The 15,600-nt window shown below is 45.1% G+C and overlaps 6 protein-coding genes across 8 annotated transcripts; 2 read left to right on the forward strand and 4 right to left on the reverse strand.

The window, feature by feature from the left end:
- Window positions 1–636: 636 nt before the first annotated feature.
- On the reverse strand, window positions 637–6,104 carry LOC117582046 (hydroxylysine kinase). Of its 3 annotated transcripts, none has more exons than XM_034269588.1 (4): window positions 6,014–6,104; window positions 4,638–4,978; window positions 1,625–1,749; window positions 637–1,555 (listed from the first exon to the last, which is right to left on the reverse strand). In XM_034269588.1, the coding sequence occupies exons 2-4, from the start codon at window positions 4,946–4,948 to the stop codon at window positions 735–737; spliced, it is 1,257 nt and encodes a 418-aa protein (XP_034125479.1). In that variant the 5' UTR covers window positions 4,949–4,978; window positions 6,014–6,104; the 3' UTR covers window positions 637–734. The 3 variants fall into 3 exon arrangements, with proteins under 3 accessions (XP_034125479.1, XP_034125480.1, XP_034125481.1); XM_034269589.1 differs by having other exon boundaries at window positions 6,037–6,054; XM_034269590.1 differs by lacking the exon at window positions 6,014–6,104 and adding an exon at window positions 5,484–5,560 and having other exon boundaries at window positions 4,638–4,958.
- On the forward strand, window positions 1,957–4,261 carry LOC117582038 (exonuclease 1). The gene is made up of 2 exons (XM_034269580.1): window positions 1,957–2,897; window positions 2,960–4,261. The coding sequence occupies exons 1-2, from the start codon at window positions 2,094–2,096 to the stop codon at window positions 4,175–4,177; spliced, it is 2,022 nt and encodes a 673-aa protein (XP_034125471.1). The 5' UTR covers window positions 1,957–2,093; the 3' UTR covers window positions 4,178–4,261.
- A 422-nt stretch (window positions 6,105–6,526) lies between the features above and the next one.
- Window positions 6,527–8,523, forward strand: LOC117582042 (glutathione S-transferase C-terminal domain-containing protein homolog). Its single transcript, XM_034269584.1, has 2 exons — window positions 6,527–7,401; window positions 7,468–8,523. Exons 1-2 carry the CDS (start codon window positions 6,622–6,624, stop codon window positions 8,443–8,445), a joined length of 1,758 nt encoding a protein of 585 aa, XP_034125475.1. The 5' UTR covers window positions 6,527–6,621; the 3' UTR covers window positions 8,446–8,523.
- On the reverse strand, window positions 8,501–9,185 carry LOC117582054 (NEDD8). Its single transcript, XM_034269598.1, has 3 exons — window positions 9,049–9,185; window positions 8,793–8,923; window positions 8,501–8,731 (listed from the first exon to the last, which is right to left on the reverse strand). Exons 1-3 carry the CDS (start codon window positions 9,064–9,066, stop codon window positions 8,644–8,646), a joined length of 237 nt encoding a protein of 78 aa, XP_034125489.1. The 5' UTR covers window positions 9,067–9,185; the 3' UTR covers window positions 8,501–8,643.
- Window positions 9,186–9,444: 259 nt separating this feature from the next.
- Window positions 9,445–11,478, reverse strand: LOC117582050 (homocysteine S-methyltransferase). The gene is made up of 4 exons (XM_034269593.1): window positions 11,328–11,478; window positions 10,552–10,720; window positions 10,303–10,482; window positions 9,445–10,231 (listed from the first exon to the last, which is right to left on the reverse strand). Exons 2-4 carry the CDS (start codon window positions 10,706–10,708, stop codon window positions 9,573–9,575), a joined length of 996 nt encoding a protein of 331 aa, XP_034125484.1. The 5' UTR covers window positions 10,709–10,720; window positions 11,328–11,478; the 3' UTR covers window positions 9,445–9,572.
- Window positions 11,479–12,889: 1,411 nt separating this feature from the next.
- LOC117582049 (homocysteine S-methyltransferase 2) lies at window positions 12,890–14,605 on the reverse strand. The gene is made up of 2 exons (XM_034269592.1): window positions 13,764–14,605; window positions 12,890–13,705 (listed from the first exon to the last, which is right to left on the reverse strand). The coding sequence occupies exons 1-2, from the start codon at window positions 14,403–14,405 to the stop codon at window positions 13,292–13,294; spliced, it is 1,056 nt and encodes a 351-aa protein (XP_034125483.1). The 5' UTR covers window positions 14,406–14,605; the 3' UTR covers window positions 12,890–13,291.
- Window positions 14,606–15,600: the final 995 nt, after the last annotated feature.

The raw sequence follows: 15,600 nt of genomic DNA on the forward strand, positions 1-15,600 counted from the left end.
TGAAGTATGTACGTATTGTTTTTTACTTTATTAAATTCTTTTTAATGGCAAAAAAAAAAACAAAAACACCTAAAATAAATAAAAAAATATATAAAAAACAAATAAATCTTGATTTGCAAGCTGTAAAAAAAGCATGTCTAAACAACAAGTAACAGTCACCCCACCATATATACCATTTGTTCAAGACGACTTCTGTTTGAGTTTGCTTTTGTGGCAACGAGATAAGAGGAGAGCCATCCATCATGCCTACAACTTGTGCAACGCAGATAGATCCCCAGGCAGTGCTCTCATCGGCGAGGGCACTGCACTGCACTCTCTTTTTGTACATTTCAAATAGGTGTTAAGCGAGGAGATTATGTGTAATTATAGCCTTAAGTAGATGGTTCAGCAACGGAAGAGGTAGTTAGTTAGTCGCTGGGTAGGGAGAACAAATTGTATATTGGCAGGAAGAACTTTGTTCAAACATATTTTTACACGAATACGAACGATGATCGGATCCAAATGTAATTAGCGTTAATTAGTTCAATTTAATAATGAAAATCGATTGGAAACATGCAATTGCCATCCCCACTCTAGAGAACCCAAAATAACAAACGAAACACCTAACATTTAAGCAATAAATAACTACATACAATGTATTTGTATTTGTTTAACAAGTTTTATTGTAAAGATTATGATAATAATATATCGGATAAAAGTAATATTTAATTGACAATTTATATTCTCTATTTAATTTATTTATTGCTTTGCGTCAAGTACTGATGGCCGGCTGTCGACCACAGTTCGTCTACAGAGTCGAAACTCTCCCTCCAGAGTTTCTCGAGCAGCTGCCAGCCGGCTTGTTGGGTGGACAGAAGGTAATCATTGGTGGGATGTAAGCTGTGCGTATACAGGCCCAACACCAGGCTCTGGACGAGACGAGCAGCCACACAATACTTCAAATACCCCAGCTCTGTGATACTGATGGGCTTTATGCTAGCAAAACCGGCCAGGAAGACACCACCGCTACCCAGATCTTTCGCCTCTAGCATCATGTAGGTCAAGGCAATGCCAACTTCGAAGAGAAGCGGCGACTTGCTCGTGTCCCCAAAGTCAATCACGCCCTTGATGTTGTGGTCCGTCTGGTTTGTTGCCGATTCAACCACAATATTCGACTCATTGAAGTCGCCGTGGATGATCTGATGCTCCAGGGTGGACACCACACTCAATACCTTCGACTCGAAGGCATCGATCACCTCCTCACACAATTCCTTGCGCTCCTTATCCTTGACGGCGAATAGAAACTCCCTTACGCGCGGTACATTCTGCAGCAACCATGTTGTCGTGTGGTTTTCATACGCTTCGTGGGAAAAGTCCTTGAGAGCTCGGTCCAATTTCGCCAAATATTCGCCGCTTTGGAACAAAAGGCAATTTGTGATTGGAACTTCACGGAATATTTGGCCAGGAACAAACTCCAAGAGGCGCACCACATGGGCTGTGCCATTTAGCTTTTCCACCGAGTAATACTTTCCGCTGGCATTAGCAATTGGACGGGGACACTTTATTTGTTGTTTAGCTGCATAAAAAAAGTAAGATTATTGAGTTCAGCTGAATAAATATAAGAGTAAAGTTAATAAGTATTTACATAAATAAAGCATCACTTGATTCTGTGCATCCACAATTTTTTCGTTCTTAGAGTCCAACGAGTTCATTATCTTCAGGACATAGCCATGGGGACAATGGGACACAATCAGAGGATTCTTCACATTGCTGAAAGGAAAAAAAGCCGTTGTAAATTTAATTAAATACAAATAATTTCGTCAATTGTGATTGTGTCCCTGGTAGAGTGTTGGAAAGAGATGACAGTATAATTCGTGTGAATGGCAAATCAGTATTTTGCAGTTATGCAACACCAACGCACATTTTGGCGGTAGACTAATTCTCTGTGTCAATGTAATGTTTTGATAATAAGAAGGAATATTGCGGTATATTTCTTGGGGTCACACGGGTTATCGATAAGTTCGCGCCGCTCTGTGTGTTGTGTTGTGATTTAGTTTTTGTTAATTGCGTTTTCTTTGTTAATCTTTGTTAATTGACCACCTGCATGCTCCACCATGGGTATAACCGGCCTGATACCATTTCTGGAGAAGGCATCGTCGAAACTGCAACTGAAGGACATACGCGGCAGTACCGTCGCGGTGGACACTTATTGCTGGCTCCACAAAGGTGTTTTTAGTTGCGCGGAGAAGCTGGCCCGCGGCGAGGACTGTGATCAGTACGTGCAGTACTGTCTGAAGTACATACAGATGCTGCTCTCGTATGACATCAAACCGATACTGGTCTTCGATGGTCAGCACTTGCCGGCAAAGGCTTTGACCGAGAAGCGGCGACGGGAGTCGCGACAGCAGAGCAAGCAACGGGCGGCAGAACTGCTGCGCCTGGGCCGTGTGGAGGAGGCGCGCTCCCAAATGCGTCGCTGTGTGGATGTCACCCACGAGATGGCCCTCAGGCTGATACGCGAGTGCCGAAATCGCAATGTGGACTGCATTGTGGCGCCCTACGAGGCGGATGCCCAGATGGCCTGGCTCAACAAGGCCGACATTGCACAGTACATCATCACCGAGGACTCGGACTTGACGTTGTTTGGCGCAAAGAAGGTCATCTTCAAGCTGGACCTAAATGGCAAAGGTCTGCTGGTGGAGGCGGACAAGCTCTATCTGGCAATGGGCTGCCGGCAGGAGCAGTATCAATTCGACAAGTTTCGACGCATGTGCATACTATCGGGCTGTGATTATCTGGACTCATTGCCGGGCATTGGTCTGGCCAAGGCCTGCAAGTTCATGCTGAAAACGGAACAAGACGACATGCGGATAGCATTGAAGAAGATACCAAGCTACCTCAATATGAGCAAATTGGAGGTGAGTCAGAGATGCTAGGGAATTTCATTAGAAATGAGTAATATTGCGACTGTCTTTCCCAGGTGGATGATGACTACATTGAGAACTTTATGAAAGCGGAGGCCACCTTCAAGCACATGTTCATCTACAATCCTCTGCAGCGTCGCATGGAGCGACTGTGTGCCCTGGAGGAGTACTCGACAGATGTAAGCTACTGCAGCAATGCTGGCACTTTGCTGGAAGATAGCCACCTGGCACTGCATTTAGCTCTGGGGAACTTAAATCCCTTTTCGCTCAAAAAACTGGATAGCTGGGAGCCCGGCATAGCGCTTCCTGCTGCTCCGAAAAATACCAAAAGATCAAAGCACAAAAGTATTTGGCTAACAAATGGACAACATTCGGTCAATGAACAGCCGGAAAAGGTGAAATCTTCTTGTGCTTTGTTCTTCAAAAAAGTGGATTTTGTTGGCCAAACGATAGACGAGGAAATCCAGGCCAATGAGCGACTGGAGCAGGCAAAGCAAACGGAAGCGCAGGTCTTCTCCATGTACAGCTCCAAAACGAAGCGGAGAAGAAGTGACTCCACGGATAGAGAGCGCACACCGCCGCCATCGCCGGTACAAACGAGAAGTCGTCACAATCCGTTTGCCAAGGATCCACTGCTGCGATCCCCAGTGGTGTGTGAGAATAGTTCTCTGCTGCGTCTGCTGAGCCCTAAGAAGTGCAGTCCTGTGGGTGGAGGAGCTGAGGAGACGCGTGTTAATTCCCTCAAGCGAAGCATCTTTGCCAAGGAGCAGCAGGTGGAGGTGCGCAGTCGCTTTTTTGCCACACAAGCGGAGGAGACAATGCTGGGCCAGCAGCCGAAAAAGGAAGAGGAGTTGGGATCAAGTGGCTCCAACAAGAAATTAAGACTGGAAACGAAAACGAATGCATTTACTGACCCTACAGACGTCGTGCTCTCCGAAGAGAATGAAAAGCCACCACTGAATGCTTCCAGCAATGAAGCAAGTGTCAAATCCTTGGAAATACTAAAGAGTGAGCCTGCCGCTTCGGACACCATCAATCTGCTGTCTGATGACAGCTGCAGCTCGGAGGCAACGCTTCCTGGCAGCCAGGAAGATGCCAGCGTTCAATCCAACAATTTCTTTGTGTCCAACAAACGACGTGTGGGCCTCTCCAAGCCCGCCAACACAACTGCCAAGAAGCCTTTATCCAAGTCGAAAAACAAATTTTCCTCCTCGAGTCCCAATCAACCCAAACTGAGCATGTTCGGGTTTCAGAAGAGGCCTGTTCTTAAATGACGGTTCACCTTTCTGCACTTGTGTAGTTTTGTAAGCTAATCTAATTTATTAAAGCGAAGAAGCGGCGACAACAGCATCCATCAAGATAACAATGGGTATGGGATGCTGCTGGCGAGCAAGTGTGCTGTTGGAGGTACTGCGTCACAGTCAACTGCCGCACCTAACAACTTTAATTAAATGGTTATAAATAGATGGCTACAGCCATGGCAGCCCAATCCCCCCCTGCACACTGAATGACGCGACGGCGACCCCCCTTGACCTGAATCTCTCTCCAGTGTAAACATTTATCAGTCGAGCTGCGGCTACTGCTATGGCAAAAACCTCTCCTCCACATGTGCCATATTTATACTTAAGTCGGCAAAAGAATGATTGATAGGCTTGTGTGTGTTTTTCCTCATTAGACTTGATTTAAGCCGTTTTTTTCCATATACATGTAACTACCGCGACATTAGGAGCTTACCTATCTTCATGGATCAAAAAGTTACGATCATCGTAGGCCAGAATCTCCTTCACTTCGCTCACTGTAATGCCATAGAGTCGTCGCAGGAGGTTCTCCACATCGTCCGGATCCACTTTGGGCTTCACATCCGAGCCTGGCTTGAGGAGCAAGCTCTCTGTTTGCTCTTTTGCTGGTTCACTGTCGCTGCCATTGCCATTGGAGGACACAGTAGCATTCTCGTTGTTGAGCTTTTCGGCCATATTATAGGCATGATTCAGTGTGTACGACTTTTTGGACATGTTCGTCAGCTCCACATTGTTCCACTGCTCCATTCTGGGTGGCGGGGTGCTGCTTGCTGCTTGCTTTATCGGAGACGCAAAAACAAAAAAAGAAAACAATTACGGATCAGAGTAAACCAAAACGAATACGAAAATGTATTCGATTGCGCGTTCCAGAGCGGAATGAGAGATGTGTGTTGGAGGTTTCAGTTTCGTTTCAATTGGAACGAGTTCGTTGCCGCAGCAGCAGAAGCAACAGCAGCAGCGTCTTCTTCATATCTTTTTAGCTAGACTTGCGCAAGTGTGTGTGTATCTCTGTGTGTGTCTCTGATTCTGGCTTGTCAGTGGACGGGTGTGTGTGTTTGCTGTGCCGCCCTGCCTGGGTGCCAGCGTTAATTTGGTTATTTGCTCAATTTCTTAAAGCCTTCTCCCCCTGTTTACTCTTTGATTGCGGCACCACTAGATGGATGTCTGTTTGCCCAGTGCACTGGTCTCAGGTGGGGTGGGGGGCCTTATCATCGTATCTGCGCTGCCGTTTCGCAACCAGGCCAAAAAAACAAACTTCAAGTCGTGATCGCTTTCTATTAAATTCAGTTAACGCCACAACCAAAAAAACTTGAGGCATATCAATTATAGACTGATAAATCTGATAGATGGACTTCAGATAACGTTAGATTAGTAAAACTAACAGAGCTACTAAGGCACATAAGTCCCATATCAATGAGGGCAATAAATCTTGGGGTAAAACATTCCATCAGCGAATTTTAAGTACTCCACAGTTGTAATTTTGTGCTATGACTAAAGATCAAAGTAACTGGGAACGAAAATCACAGGTAAGATGCTGATTCACTGTTTTCCGAAAATGTAATTCGAAAAACTATGACTCACAGCCAATGTAATTGAATTTTGATAATTATTTTACAGTCCAAATGGAGTGGATAAACGGCCTTGACTCAATTACGGTTTACTTGCTCATGCGATGGCGCGCAAATACACACACACACACACACACACAAACATTGGGAGTAATTAAAAACCAAATATGCAAACACACACAGTCCATATACAAAGAAATGATGAATGTAAATATGCACAGCTGACTGTTAATCAAACACATACAAAATAACTAATACTAATATTACGGGCTGGCCTATAAACGCTCAGACGACGACGACACCTGTCTCCCGCTCGAGCCGCTGGTCAACTAAATTTGAAATTGTAAAGCGTTGCAGGCGGGTGGCTTGCATTTAAGGCCTATAGATTCGAGTATCACATGCTGCATTGTTTTCCAGCGGCTTTAACTAATTAGCAAGGCGATAAAACTTACTAGCAATATATTGGGACTTTAAAACAACAACAACTAAAAACGAACAAACACATTCAAAAACTCAAAGCAATGCACGAACACGTTGACCTGTGAATCCGTGCTGCCATTTTAGCTTATTTCAGGTTATATTTAGAACTTTTAGCTATAAATACCTGTACAATTTGGCAAATAGCTGAAGTGTTTAGCTATTTTTGAAACAAATTCAGCTTTAAATGTAAGTGGCATCTCTACTGGCAAGTATCGAATCTGCCGTCTTCATGTGCTTGCTGGTAGGGCTGCAAAACCGATATCGAGAGCGCCATCGAATGGTCTTTTTTTGCCCCCCAGCTGATTTGATTTTTCTGTTCTGTTCCGTTTTTTTTTATTTTCTCAATTATTTAAATGATTAGTTAATTAAACTATGGATCAGCTGTACCTAGAAATTGAGATAAGCACTCAGAACGCCGAAACAACGATTTACACCAGCGTGTCTTCATTCTTAGCCCTATACACATATCGCTATCTCAATCCCAAGAATATCCAAGTTAATTTTGTGGCCACTAAAATACAGAGTGGTAAGATAGCTTTACGCAGTTCCCAGCTGCGACGCGAGCTCACCGACACGCGTATAACATGCAGAGAGGCGGCCAAGCTGCCAGCTATTCGGGATCTCCGGCTGCCCATTTATGAGAAGGATGGAAACACCTTCATAGCTGGGACCTGTGCAGTTTGCAGGGAGCTAATTGCCCGACAGCCAAACACCGAACTGCGCAAACTACTGGGCTTCAAGGAGAGCTGCCTTCTGGCTCCTTCGGAAGCCTCGATCTGGACCCGATTTTGCGAGGTGGATGTCGTGGACGTTGTGGCCCGTCTGCATGATGGCCTTCTGTTGGAGGCTGTTCCCGAAGAAGTGGTACGATTTGAGCAGCACATGAATCAGCCCGTGCGCATGCACAATATCTACAAGCAGGCCAGAGAGCAGGCCAACCAAACGGAGAACGGGGCCAAGATCAAGCGGAAACATCGTGTTCAGATCGATGGACGTACGCCCAAGGAGCAGCTGCTGATTGAGCATCGCTTTGCCGAGGGCATTAGCTTCACCATAGCTGATCTCATTTTGTATCCCCTGCTACGAATAGTCTTCCAGCACTGTGGCCAAATGTTGCCACATTTTCCACTGACTAGCACGTGGTTTAGTGAGGTTTGTGAAAGTAGCCCTTGGGAGTGGATTATTAACCAACTGTTTTGTCATTTGTGAACTTTTTAGATTGACTCCTTTGACGGAACTTGTGCCAAGATCTTTGCCGATCTATATGTGCCTCAGTCCGTGTTGGAGTGCGAGGAGCTCCTGGCTATACCCGACTGCGATGCCACTAGTCTCTACAAGGCCGATCCCAAGCGCTACAAGCCACGCAATCGGATCTACACCAGTCAGACGGAGGTAGATCTGGCGCTCACGAAGCTTTCCGAACTGCAACTGGAGTTCAGCACTGATTCTGAGCACACTTATGGCCAGCGGGTCATCGACTGGCAGCTGATCGAGCCCACGCATGCCAAGAGCTCGGCACTGCCACAAGAGCGACTGGAAAGGAAGCGACAGCAGCTGGAGAACATGGCCAATGCGGTGGTGTCTCTGGCACAGCCAGGAGATCGCATTATAGACTTTTGCAGTGGCACGGGACACTTGGCCATACTGTTGGCCCTTAAGCTGCCGCTCTGTACAATTATCGTGATGGAGAACAAGTCTTTCTCACTGGCACAAGCCCAGAAGCGAGCGCTGGAGCTGGACCTGAGCAACTGCGTTTTCTATCAATGCAACATTGATTATTTTGTGGGTAAATTCGAAATTGGAGCTTCGCTACACGCCTGCGGCACGGCAACCGACATTGTTCTGCAGCAGTGTCGCCGAGTTAAAGCTCACTTTGTGTGCTGCCCCTGCTGCTATGGATCGTTGCAGCCCATGCCCCACATTTCCTATCCGCTTAGTGAACGCTTGCAACGTGTGCTAAGCACAAAGGATTATCTCTATATAGCCCACACAGCGGACCAGGCCCATGAAATGGGCACAACCAATTGCAAGCCGGAGACGACATTGCAGGGTCTGCATTGCATGTCCATTGTGGACACGGACCGCAAGCTGCAGTCGGAGGAGGCGGGCTACCGAGTGATACTCACCCGTCTCAAGCCCGAACAGTGCACGCCAAAGAATCACTTGCTAGTCGGACGTTTTGTTAAACAGAACTGAACTGATGTACTGATGATATTGAGATACTGCCCACACAAGCAAATGAATAAATGCATTTTTTATATATTTATATACCGATTCATGGGCGATTCATATTTATTTGAGTGGGCTTGTAGAAAAAGATGTAAGCTCTCCTCGCGCCTGCGAGGTGGCAATAGTTCTTAACAAAATTTACTAAGATTCACCAATATCCGAGGACTAGGCATGACCTCCGCGCAGAGCCAGCACCAAATGCAGCACCGAACCACCTTGAACTTTGTAGTCAGCCGCAGTCTTGTCATCGTTCCTGTGTACGGAAAAATGAAGCAGAGTTTAGTGACCGAATGTGTTTTCTGCCGGTCACTCACATTTGTTTGCCGGAAAAGATTAGACGCTGTTGCTGTGGCGGTATGCCCTCCTTCTCCTCCACACGCTCTTTGATGCGGTCCACCTTATCTGTGGGCTCAATATCGATCTCGATTTCCTTCCCGGTCAGCGTCTGCAATTGAGGATCCATAGAAATACACATTTTGTTGTTGTCTGACGCATAGCAATGGACGCTACGCTCCAAAGTGCACCCTGCCACTAGTGGCTTCATTCAGAAATCCGTGTGCACAGACTTACCTTTACTTTGATCAGCATATTGTGTGTTTTAGTTTCGTTTTGTTTTAAACAATTTAATTAATAAAATTCCGCAAATTTTGCAGTCACTTGCAGTGTGACCGCCGATTTATCGATAAAATATACCGCATGACCCTCAAAAGTATACCGAAATATACGTACTCATTTTCAAATTTTGCAATATCAATGAAATATTATCATTATAATTAATATTAGCGCTAGTTAGAGATCAAAGCACTAAGATTATAATTTCATTCGATTCATCAATCGATTCTCCACAAGTCTGGCTGGTTTTCATGACTTTCTTTTATGTAAGTTTAAATGGTAAAAAGTAAATGGAATGGAACCGTCAGAACCGATCAAAGTTCGATTTATTAACCGATTTAAAAGGCGCTACAGTTTGTCTTTTTGAATTTTTATTCAAAATATATAATTCTAACTTAATAGCTAATTACGTATATATACACAACTAATTCAAATGCATTTTGATCGGTACAATTACTGAGATCCAGAGGTTCTAGCGCCCTTTAAGCGACCTTTTTCAGTTTGTTCCAGTTGCGAATGGCCTCGCCAATGTGGCGAATATCCCTGGCGTAGGTGCGACAGCAGCCGCCAATAATCTTGGCACCCAGCTGCGCCCACTCCGGCACGTAATTGGCGAGCGGCACACAATGCTCCCTTCCCTCCCAGCCCTTGACGACATCATAGACCTCTCCACTGTTGGGATAAACAACCAGCGGAATTTGCTCTTCGTCGTTGCGGTCGCCATTCAGGCTCTTGAACAGAGATGTCACAAATTTGGGATGCACACAGTTGACGCCCACAGCGAGGCACTTGTCCTGGGCATTACGCTCGGCCAGCAAATCCCAGATGGCATTTGCAGCATCTGCAAAGGTCTCACCGTGCGCCAGAGAGCTCTCATCCTTGCATTGGAATGCCACCCAGAACTTGACGTCCGGATAGTCATCGCAAAGCATTTCCACCAGTGCTTCCGCCTCCATTTGGCACGGAATCGTCTCAATGGCCAGGGCATCGACTCCCGATTCCAGACAAGCTTCGATCCGAATGCGGTGCCAGTCTGTGATGGTCTTAGCTGGCACATAATCGGCATAGCTGCCGGTGTACTCGGAGCCATCGTGAAGGTGGGCGCCAAACGGTCCAATCGAGGCAATTATCAGCGGATAACCTGAGGGGGGAAATGCACAATAAATTAGCACACAAGCAATTAAGGGCCTGGAGTGTGCATCGTGTTTGTACCTTCTGGAATCGTCTGCTGGGCCTGATAACACTCCGTCAGATATTTTTCCTTGGCTATGTGCGCCAGACGAACCGTGTTTCTTATCAGCTCTATGCTCTGCTCCTCGTCCAGCTCCAAATACTCCATGTAACCCTCGACACTGGCCTGATAAGTGTTCGTCAATATGATATCAGCCCCATCTGTTTTGGCCATTACAAAAATGAAATCTTGTTGCTAATTGAATGGCGATGGTGGGTGGCTTGACTTACTCTGCAGGAAATCCAGGTGGGTGTTAATAATGGCTGCCGGATTAGTGGCATTGAAGCGGGCACTCCACAACGGATCCCCGTCCACAGAGTTGCCCACATGTACGGTCATCTGTGTGCCAAAGCCGCCATCTTTCACCAGTACGCGCGTCAAACCCATGTTTGGATGTAACTGAAAGGCAGTGGGAAGGGAAGGGGTGGTGATACTTAATCTCGTGTAAGTGTTTTACTGATAAGAAGTAGGGGACCAGTAGACTCAGCCTTCTTAAAGCGTCGCTGCAATCAGCAGAAGCTGCAGCTGGACACAGCTGTGAGCGGGGCAGCTTAGTTATGTGAGCCTTGACATCTGCTAGGGGCCGACCGCCTGGTCAATCAATTAAGATTAAGAGCAGCGACAATTTAGTAAAAAAAAATGCTGGATTGATACCCCTAGCAGACCGATTCACAGAAAGATTTATGGTTTTCAGGGACTAGAACTCAATGTATTTTAGTGCAGCAAAAAGACCAGTCATATATCTTCAGCACTAGGTGAAACAGTAAATGGGTTAATGGGGTAGTAACGGCATAAAACTGTCTGTAGGCGTTGCCACACTCCCGTAATAATTCATCAAACAAAAACTTCCGTTACATAAACGGCGTCGACTGTACTTATCGCTCAAGTAGAATTTTGAGTTCAACGAACTTTGTGGAAACTAAGTGCATAAACAACTTAACCTTTAAATTAGCAGGCAGCAGGCAGCTGTTTGTTTTCAAGTGATATTTTCCACACACTCACTCACCTTGAAATCGTAGTTATGGAGATCTTGTAAATGTCTCAATTCAATAACAACTTTATTAGATAAGTCGCTGCTGTCTAGCTCTATGTGACTGGCCGGTAATCAAGTTTTAAGCTTTTGTTTGGATATGATCTATTCCACTGTGTGTTCGTCGAGCGTTTAAGTGTGTTACAGCGACAGCTAGAAGCTTTTATAGCCTGGCACCTGCCGCCCCGCACGCTGGCTCAGCTGTCGCTTATCAGAAGCAAAAAATAATAAATAAATAAAACACATAGCAAAATACACAAAACAAAAAAAAATATAATAATAAACATACACATATGTACATATACATGTACAAGTATGTATGTGTGTATGTTTGTGTCTTTATGCGCTAGGTCTGGAGCTTCGAGTACACTGGACTGATGGGCCAGTGCTTGGTGTTGATAAGGTGCTGCCGGCACCGGGTGCACAGCCACAGCTGCCAGACAACAGTCCAGAGAACGTTCCGATCCGCGATCCCCGGGGTAGACACCTCCTCCCGAAGAAGGCTGATGAAATCGTCACAGTGCGTGGTCTCTGCAAGAGATAGGACACGACCGCAAGCGGTCTGCCTGGCATCTTGCCTGGAGACTCTTCTTCGATAACCTTTGGACAATCGAGCACCAGTTGGTGCCGGATTGAACAGTCACATCTTGTTTGTTGGCTCTGCCCGTGGATTACAGGGTACCAGAGGGTATATCCCAGAAACATGTGGGACAAAGTCCCACATAATTTTAAATGTCATCATTTAAATTACTAAATTTTAAAGTATTCTCTTTTCAACTTTAAATTTTCTCCCGGATAATTTGTTGTCTCCATCCGAAGACGAATTAAAGCACGTGATCGAACGGAAACAGGAGGGGGACAACCGTTAAAGAGGTGCTTCGTCATCATCAAACACAACAACTGTGCTGGCGTCAACTGGCAGAAGTTGGGGTGTCACCTGGTGAAACTTGGTGTTGCACATGCCATGGAAGAGTTTCATATTTTCCAGTAGAAAGCGCTGGACAAGATCAAGATATTTGAGCCTCTTGACACTTCTGTTTCCGTCTGGGAATGGAGTTGTCTACACTAGCATAGCGCAGGATGTTTAGGGTCTTGTCCTGCATGTGTTGACCTTCTTGGCAATGGACAAGTTATCGAATTGGAAAGTGGGCTTCCTGGCGACCCAAGGCCCAGATGCAATCCCGGAGCACCAGCAGCGTAGCAGTTTGACGAGTCCACATCGTATCCGGTACAATTTCAAAGCTCCCTGAACTGAGGATGGACTTCAAAAGGATCGCCCATGTAGATCACACAAATTGCAATATATAAATTTAGGATTCGAATATTTAGTGAATTTTATTTATAAATTTGTTGGCGGATGGTTGCACTCCACAGCCCCCGAAATGTGCAAAAGAGAATGTCTCCGAATATTCTCTTATCAATTATCTCTTCAATTTTAATTTCTTTAGTCATTCCATTGATGATTTAAACATTTGTATTAATAAGACATAATCCGAACTGAGATGTTTACAAATAATTCTTATATGATTAAAAAATTAATTTCATTTGTTAAATTTGGCAAATAGAAAAGGTATTGAAATTCATATTTTGTTTGGTAAAGAAATAGTAAAGCCATACTTGGTGTAGGTAACATAATTAGGTCAAAAAGAAATAATACTTAAATTATTAATAGTCGAATTGGGTGACAACCAGTGTACTACCCATTCAATTCACGATTGTGTACCTTTAAATTCCATAAATCTGTCGTCGTCGTCGTCGTCGTCTCGGACTCGCATTCGCACTCGCTTTCTGTCTATACTCTCCGTACATTGCTGATTAGGCACAACATCGACCGAGTACATACTTAGTATACAAAATATATGTATTTAGCAAACTAAATAGGTCTAGGTCTAGTAACATGAAACCACATTTCGCATTAACAACAAAAGCCAACTATCAATTTAAGCAATGTGCGATTGTGGCGCTTGCTCTGCGCTGTAGCCGATGTTGAGGCTATCAACGTACTTACGGATCTTGAGCACATCGTCCGGATAGACACGGCAACAGCCGCCCACAATGCGTGCACCCAGCCGAATCCATTCGGGCACAAATTTGGCCACATCTTCTCCTGTGCCCGTCCATTCGCCGCGTACACTATCGTAGATTTCTCCACGGTTGCTGTAGACAACCAGGGGAATGCGATCCGTGCCTGCGGCCGAATTCAGAGATTTTAGCAGGGGCGTCACAAACGTGGGATTAACACAATTAACTCCGATGCCCAGGAGTCGGGTCTGTGCCGTGTGGGACTTCACCATTTGCCAGACGGATAGAGCAGATTCTGAAAAAGATTCACCATCTGCCAGACTGGTTTCGTCCTGAAAGCATACAAAAGGGTGAGAAATCAATGAAATACACAAAAGCATCACCACTTACCTTGCACTGAAAGGAAACCCAAAACTTGACATTTGTATAGTTCTCGAGAATGCTTTCAGTGATTGCCAGTGCCTCCAGCTGGCACGGCAGCGTCTCCACGGCCAAGCCATCGACTCCGGCCCGCAGGCAGGTCTCAATTCGTGTGCGATGCCAGTCTTGGAGCTTCTCCTTGCTGATCTTATCCGCATAGCTGCCCGAATACTCCGAACCGTCATGCAAATGCGCACCATATGGCCCAATCGAGGCCAATATCAAAGGGAATTGGGGTTTAATGATTCCGTCCGACTGCAACTCCTTCAGATATTGCGCCTTGGCCTGTTGCGTCAGGTACACGCTCTTCTCTATCAGGGCCACACTCTGCTCCCGCGTCAGTGCCAGATATTTCATAAATCCCTCCACGCTGGACTGGTAGGTGTTGGTTAAAATGATATCAGCGCCACTGCGCAAAAAGTCCAGGTGCGTCTTAATCACCGCCTGCGGATTGGTGGCATCGAAACGCGAGCCCCATAACGGGTCACCGTCAACCTTTTCGTCCACATTGTGCGCCAATTGGGAAGAAAAGCCACCGCATTTAACCAACACGCGGGGCTGCTCCGGTCGGCCCTGGCTCTCGTTCTCGTTCTCCTCCTTGCCGGCATACATGGTTCTTGGCCTACGTGACTGGCGTTACTAGTACAGCGATGTGGTCGTCGCTTTATATCGGAACACTTTTACATTTACTTGCCCTGTTCAGTTTGTATTTGACAGTCTCTGATACGTGAGAATCTGAGTTTTTCCACTTTCGTTTTGTTGTTTTCCCCAGCTTTTGGAATATTTTCTGTTTTCTTTTCTGCTCTTCCTTTTATTCGCTTGTGCTGGCAACTATTTGCCACTTTGTTGCTTATCTTATGTGAATTTTCGTTCTCTCCCACTCACACACTATAGAACACTGCTGCGGGCAGCTGTTTTCTGTTTACCGTTTGCTTGTCTCTCAGCAAGGGCCGGCTTGAGGGTGAGGGCTGTCGCTGTGAGCGCCAAAATCCAATCAAGTATTACTTCAAGGTTTCCAATCTTTTCGACGAACTCCTTCTATGTCTCATCACAGAAGAACAAAACCAAAACGAATCAAATAAATATTAAAGAGAACATTGGCTCATGTACGCCCTAGCTGCCATAGCAACCTTATGTCGGCCCTATCACTCTGCTGGGAGAAGGGAGGAATTTGACAAAGTATGAAAATAGCAACAAATGGTTGAAGGTTTAATAATAGAGGAGGAGGTGAAAATAGCCTTCACTTAACTCACACTAGCAATTTTTTATAAAGGAATAAGTCAACTCTTTGGAACGTGCTCTGGCTGAACAGTCAAGGTTGAAATATTGTGCATACTTCCGTTTCGTGCATAAGAAGATGCAGAAACTATTTAAATAAGCAAATAATAGAGCAAAGCTGAAGCAGAATACTAAACAACAGCAATGTATTTAGCGGATTAACAAATACTATCCCCACACGAGCCATTTACATATATAAAAAGCCGTACTAAGGGGCGTTTTGTGTAGTTCCAACCCGATTAACAGTCGAGGCCAAAATATTCTGCACACAGTTCATGGTGAAATAAAACACTGGATTTAAAATAGAAATATAGTACGCATATTTTATATAGTCGGAGATAATACATATGCTAAACAAATCGAGTACTAACAAATTCAAGTATGTTTGTTGTTGTTCAATATTGGGTAGAATAAACATATATAATATTAACCTTAAATACCTTGGGGGTGTTAGATGAATGTTGCTTGTTTAATAGATAATTAATTAGTTATAGTTGTTTTTTGGGTTATTGGGATTATAATCACATAC

This window comes from Drosophila guanche, unplaced genomic scaffold (genome assembly GCF_900245975.1).
Source record: "Drosophila guanche unplaced genomic scaffold, DGUA_6, whole genome shotgun sequence".
NCBI lineage: Eukaryota > Metazoa > Arthropoda > Insecta > Diptera > Drosophilidae > Drosophila > Drosophila guanche.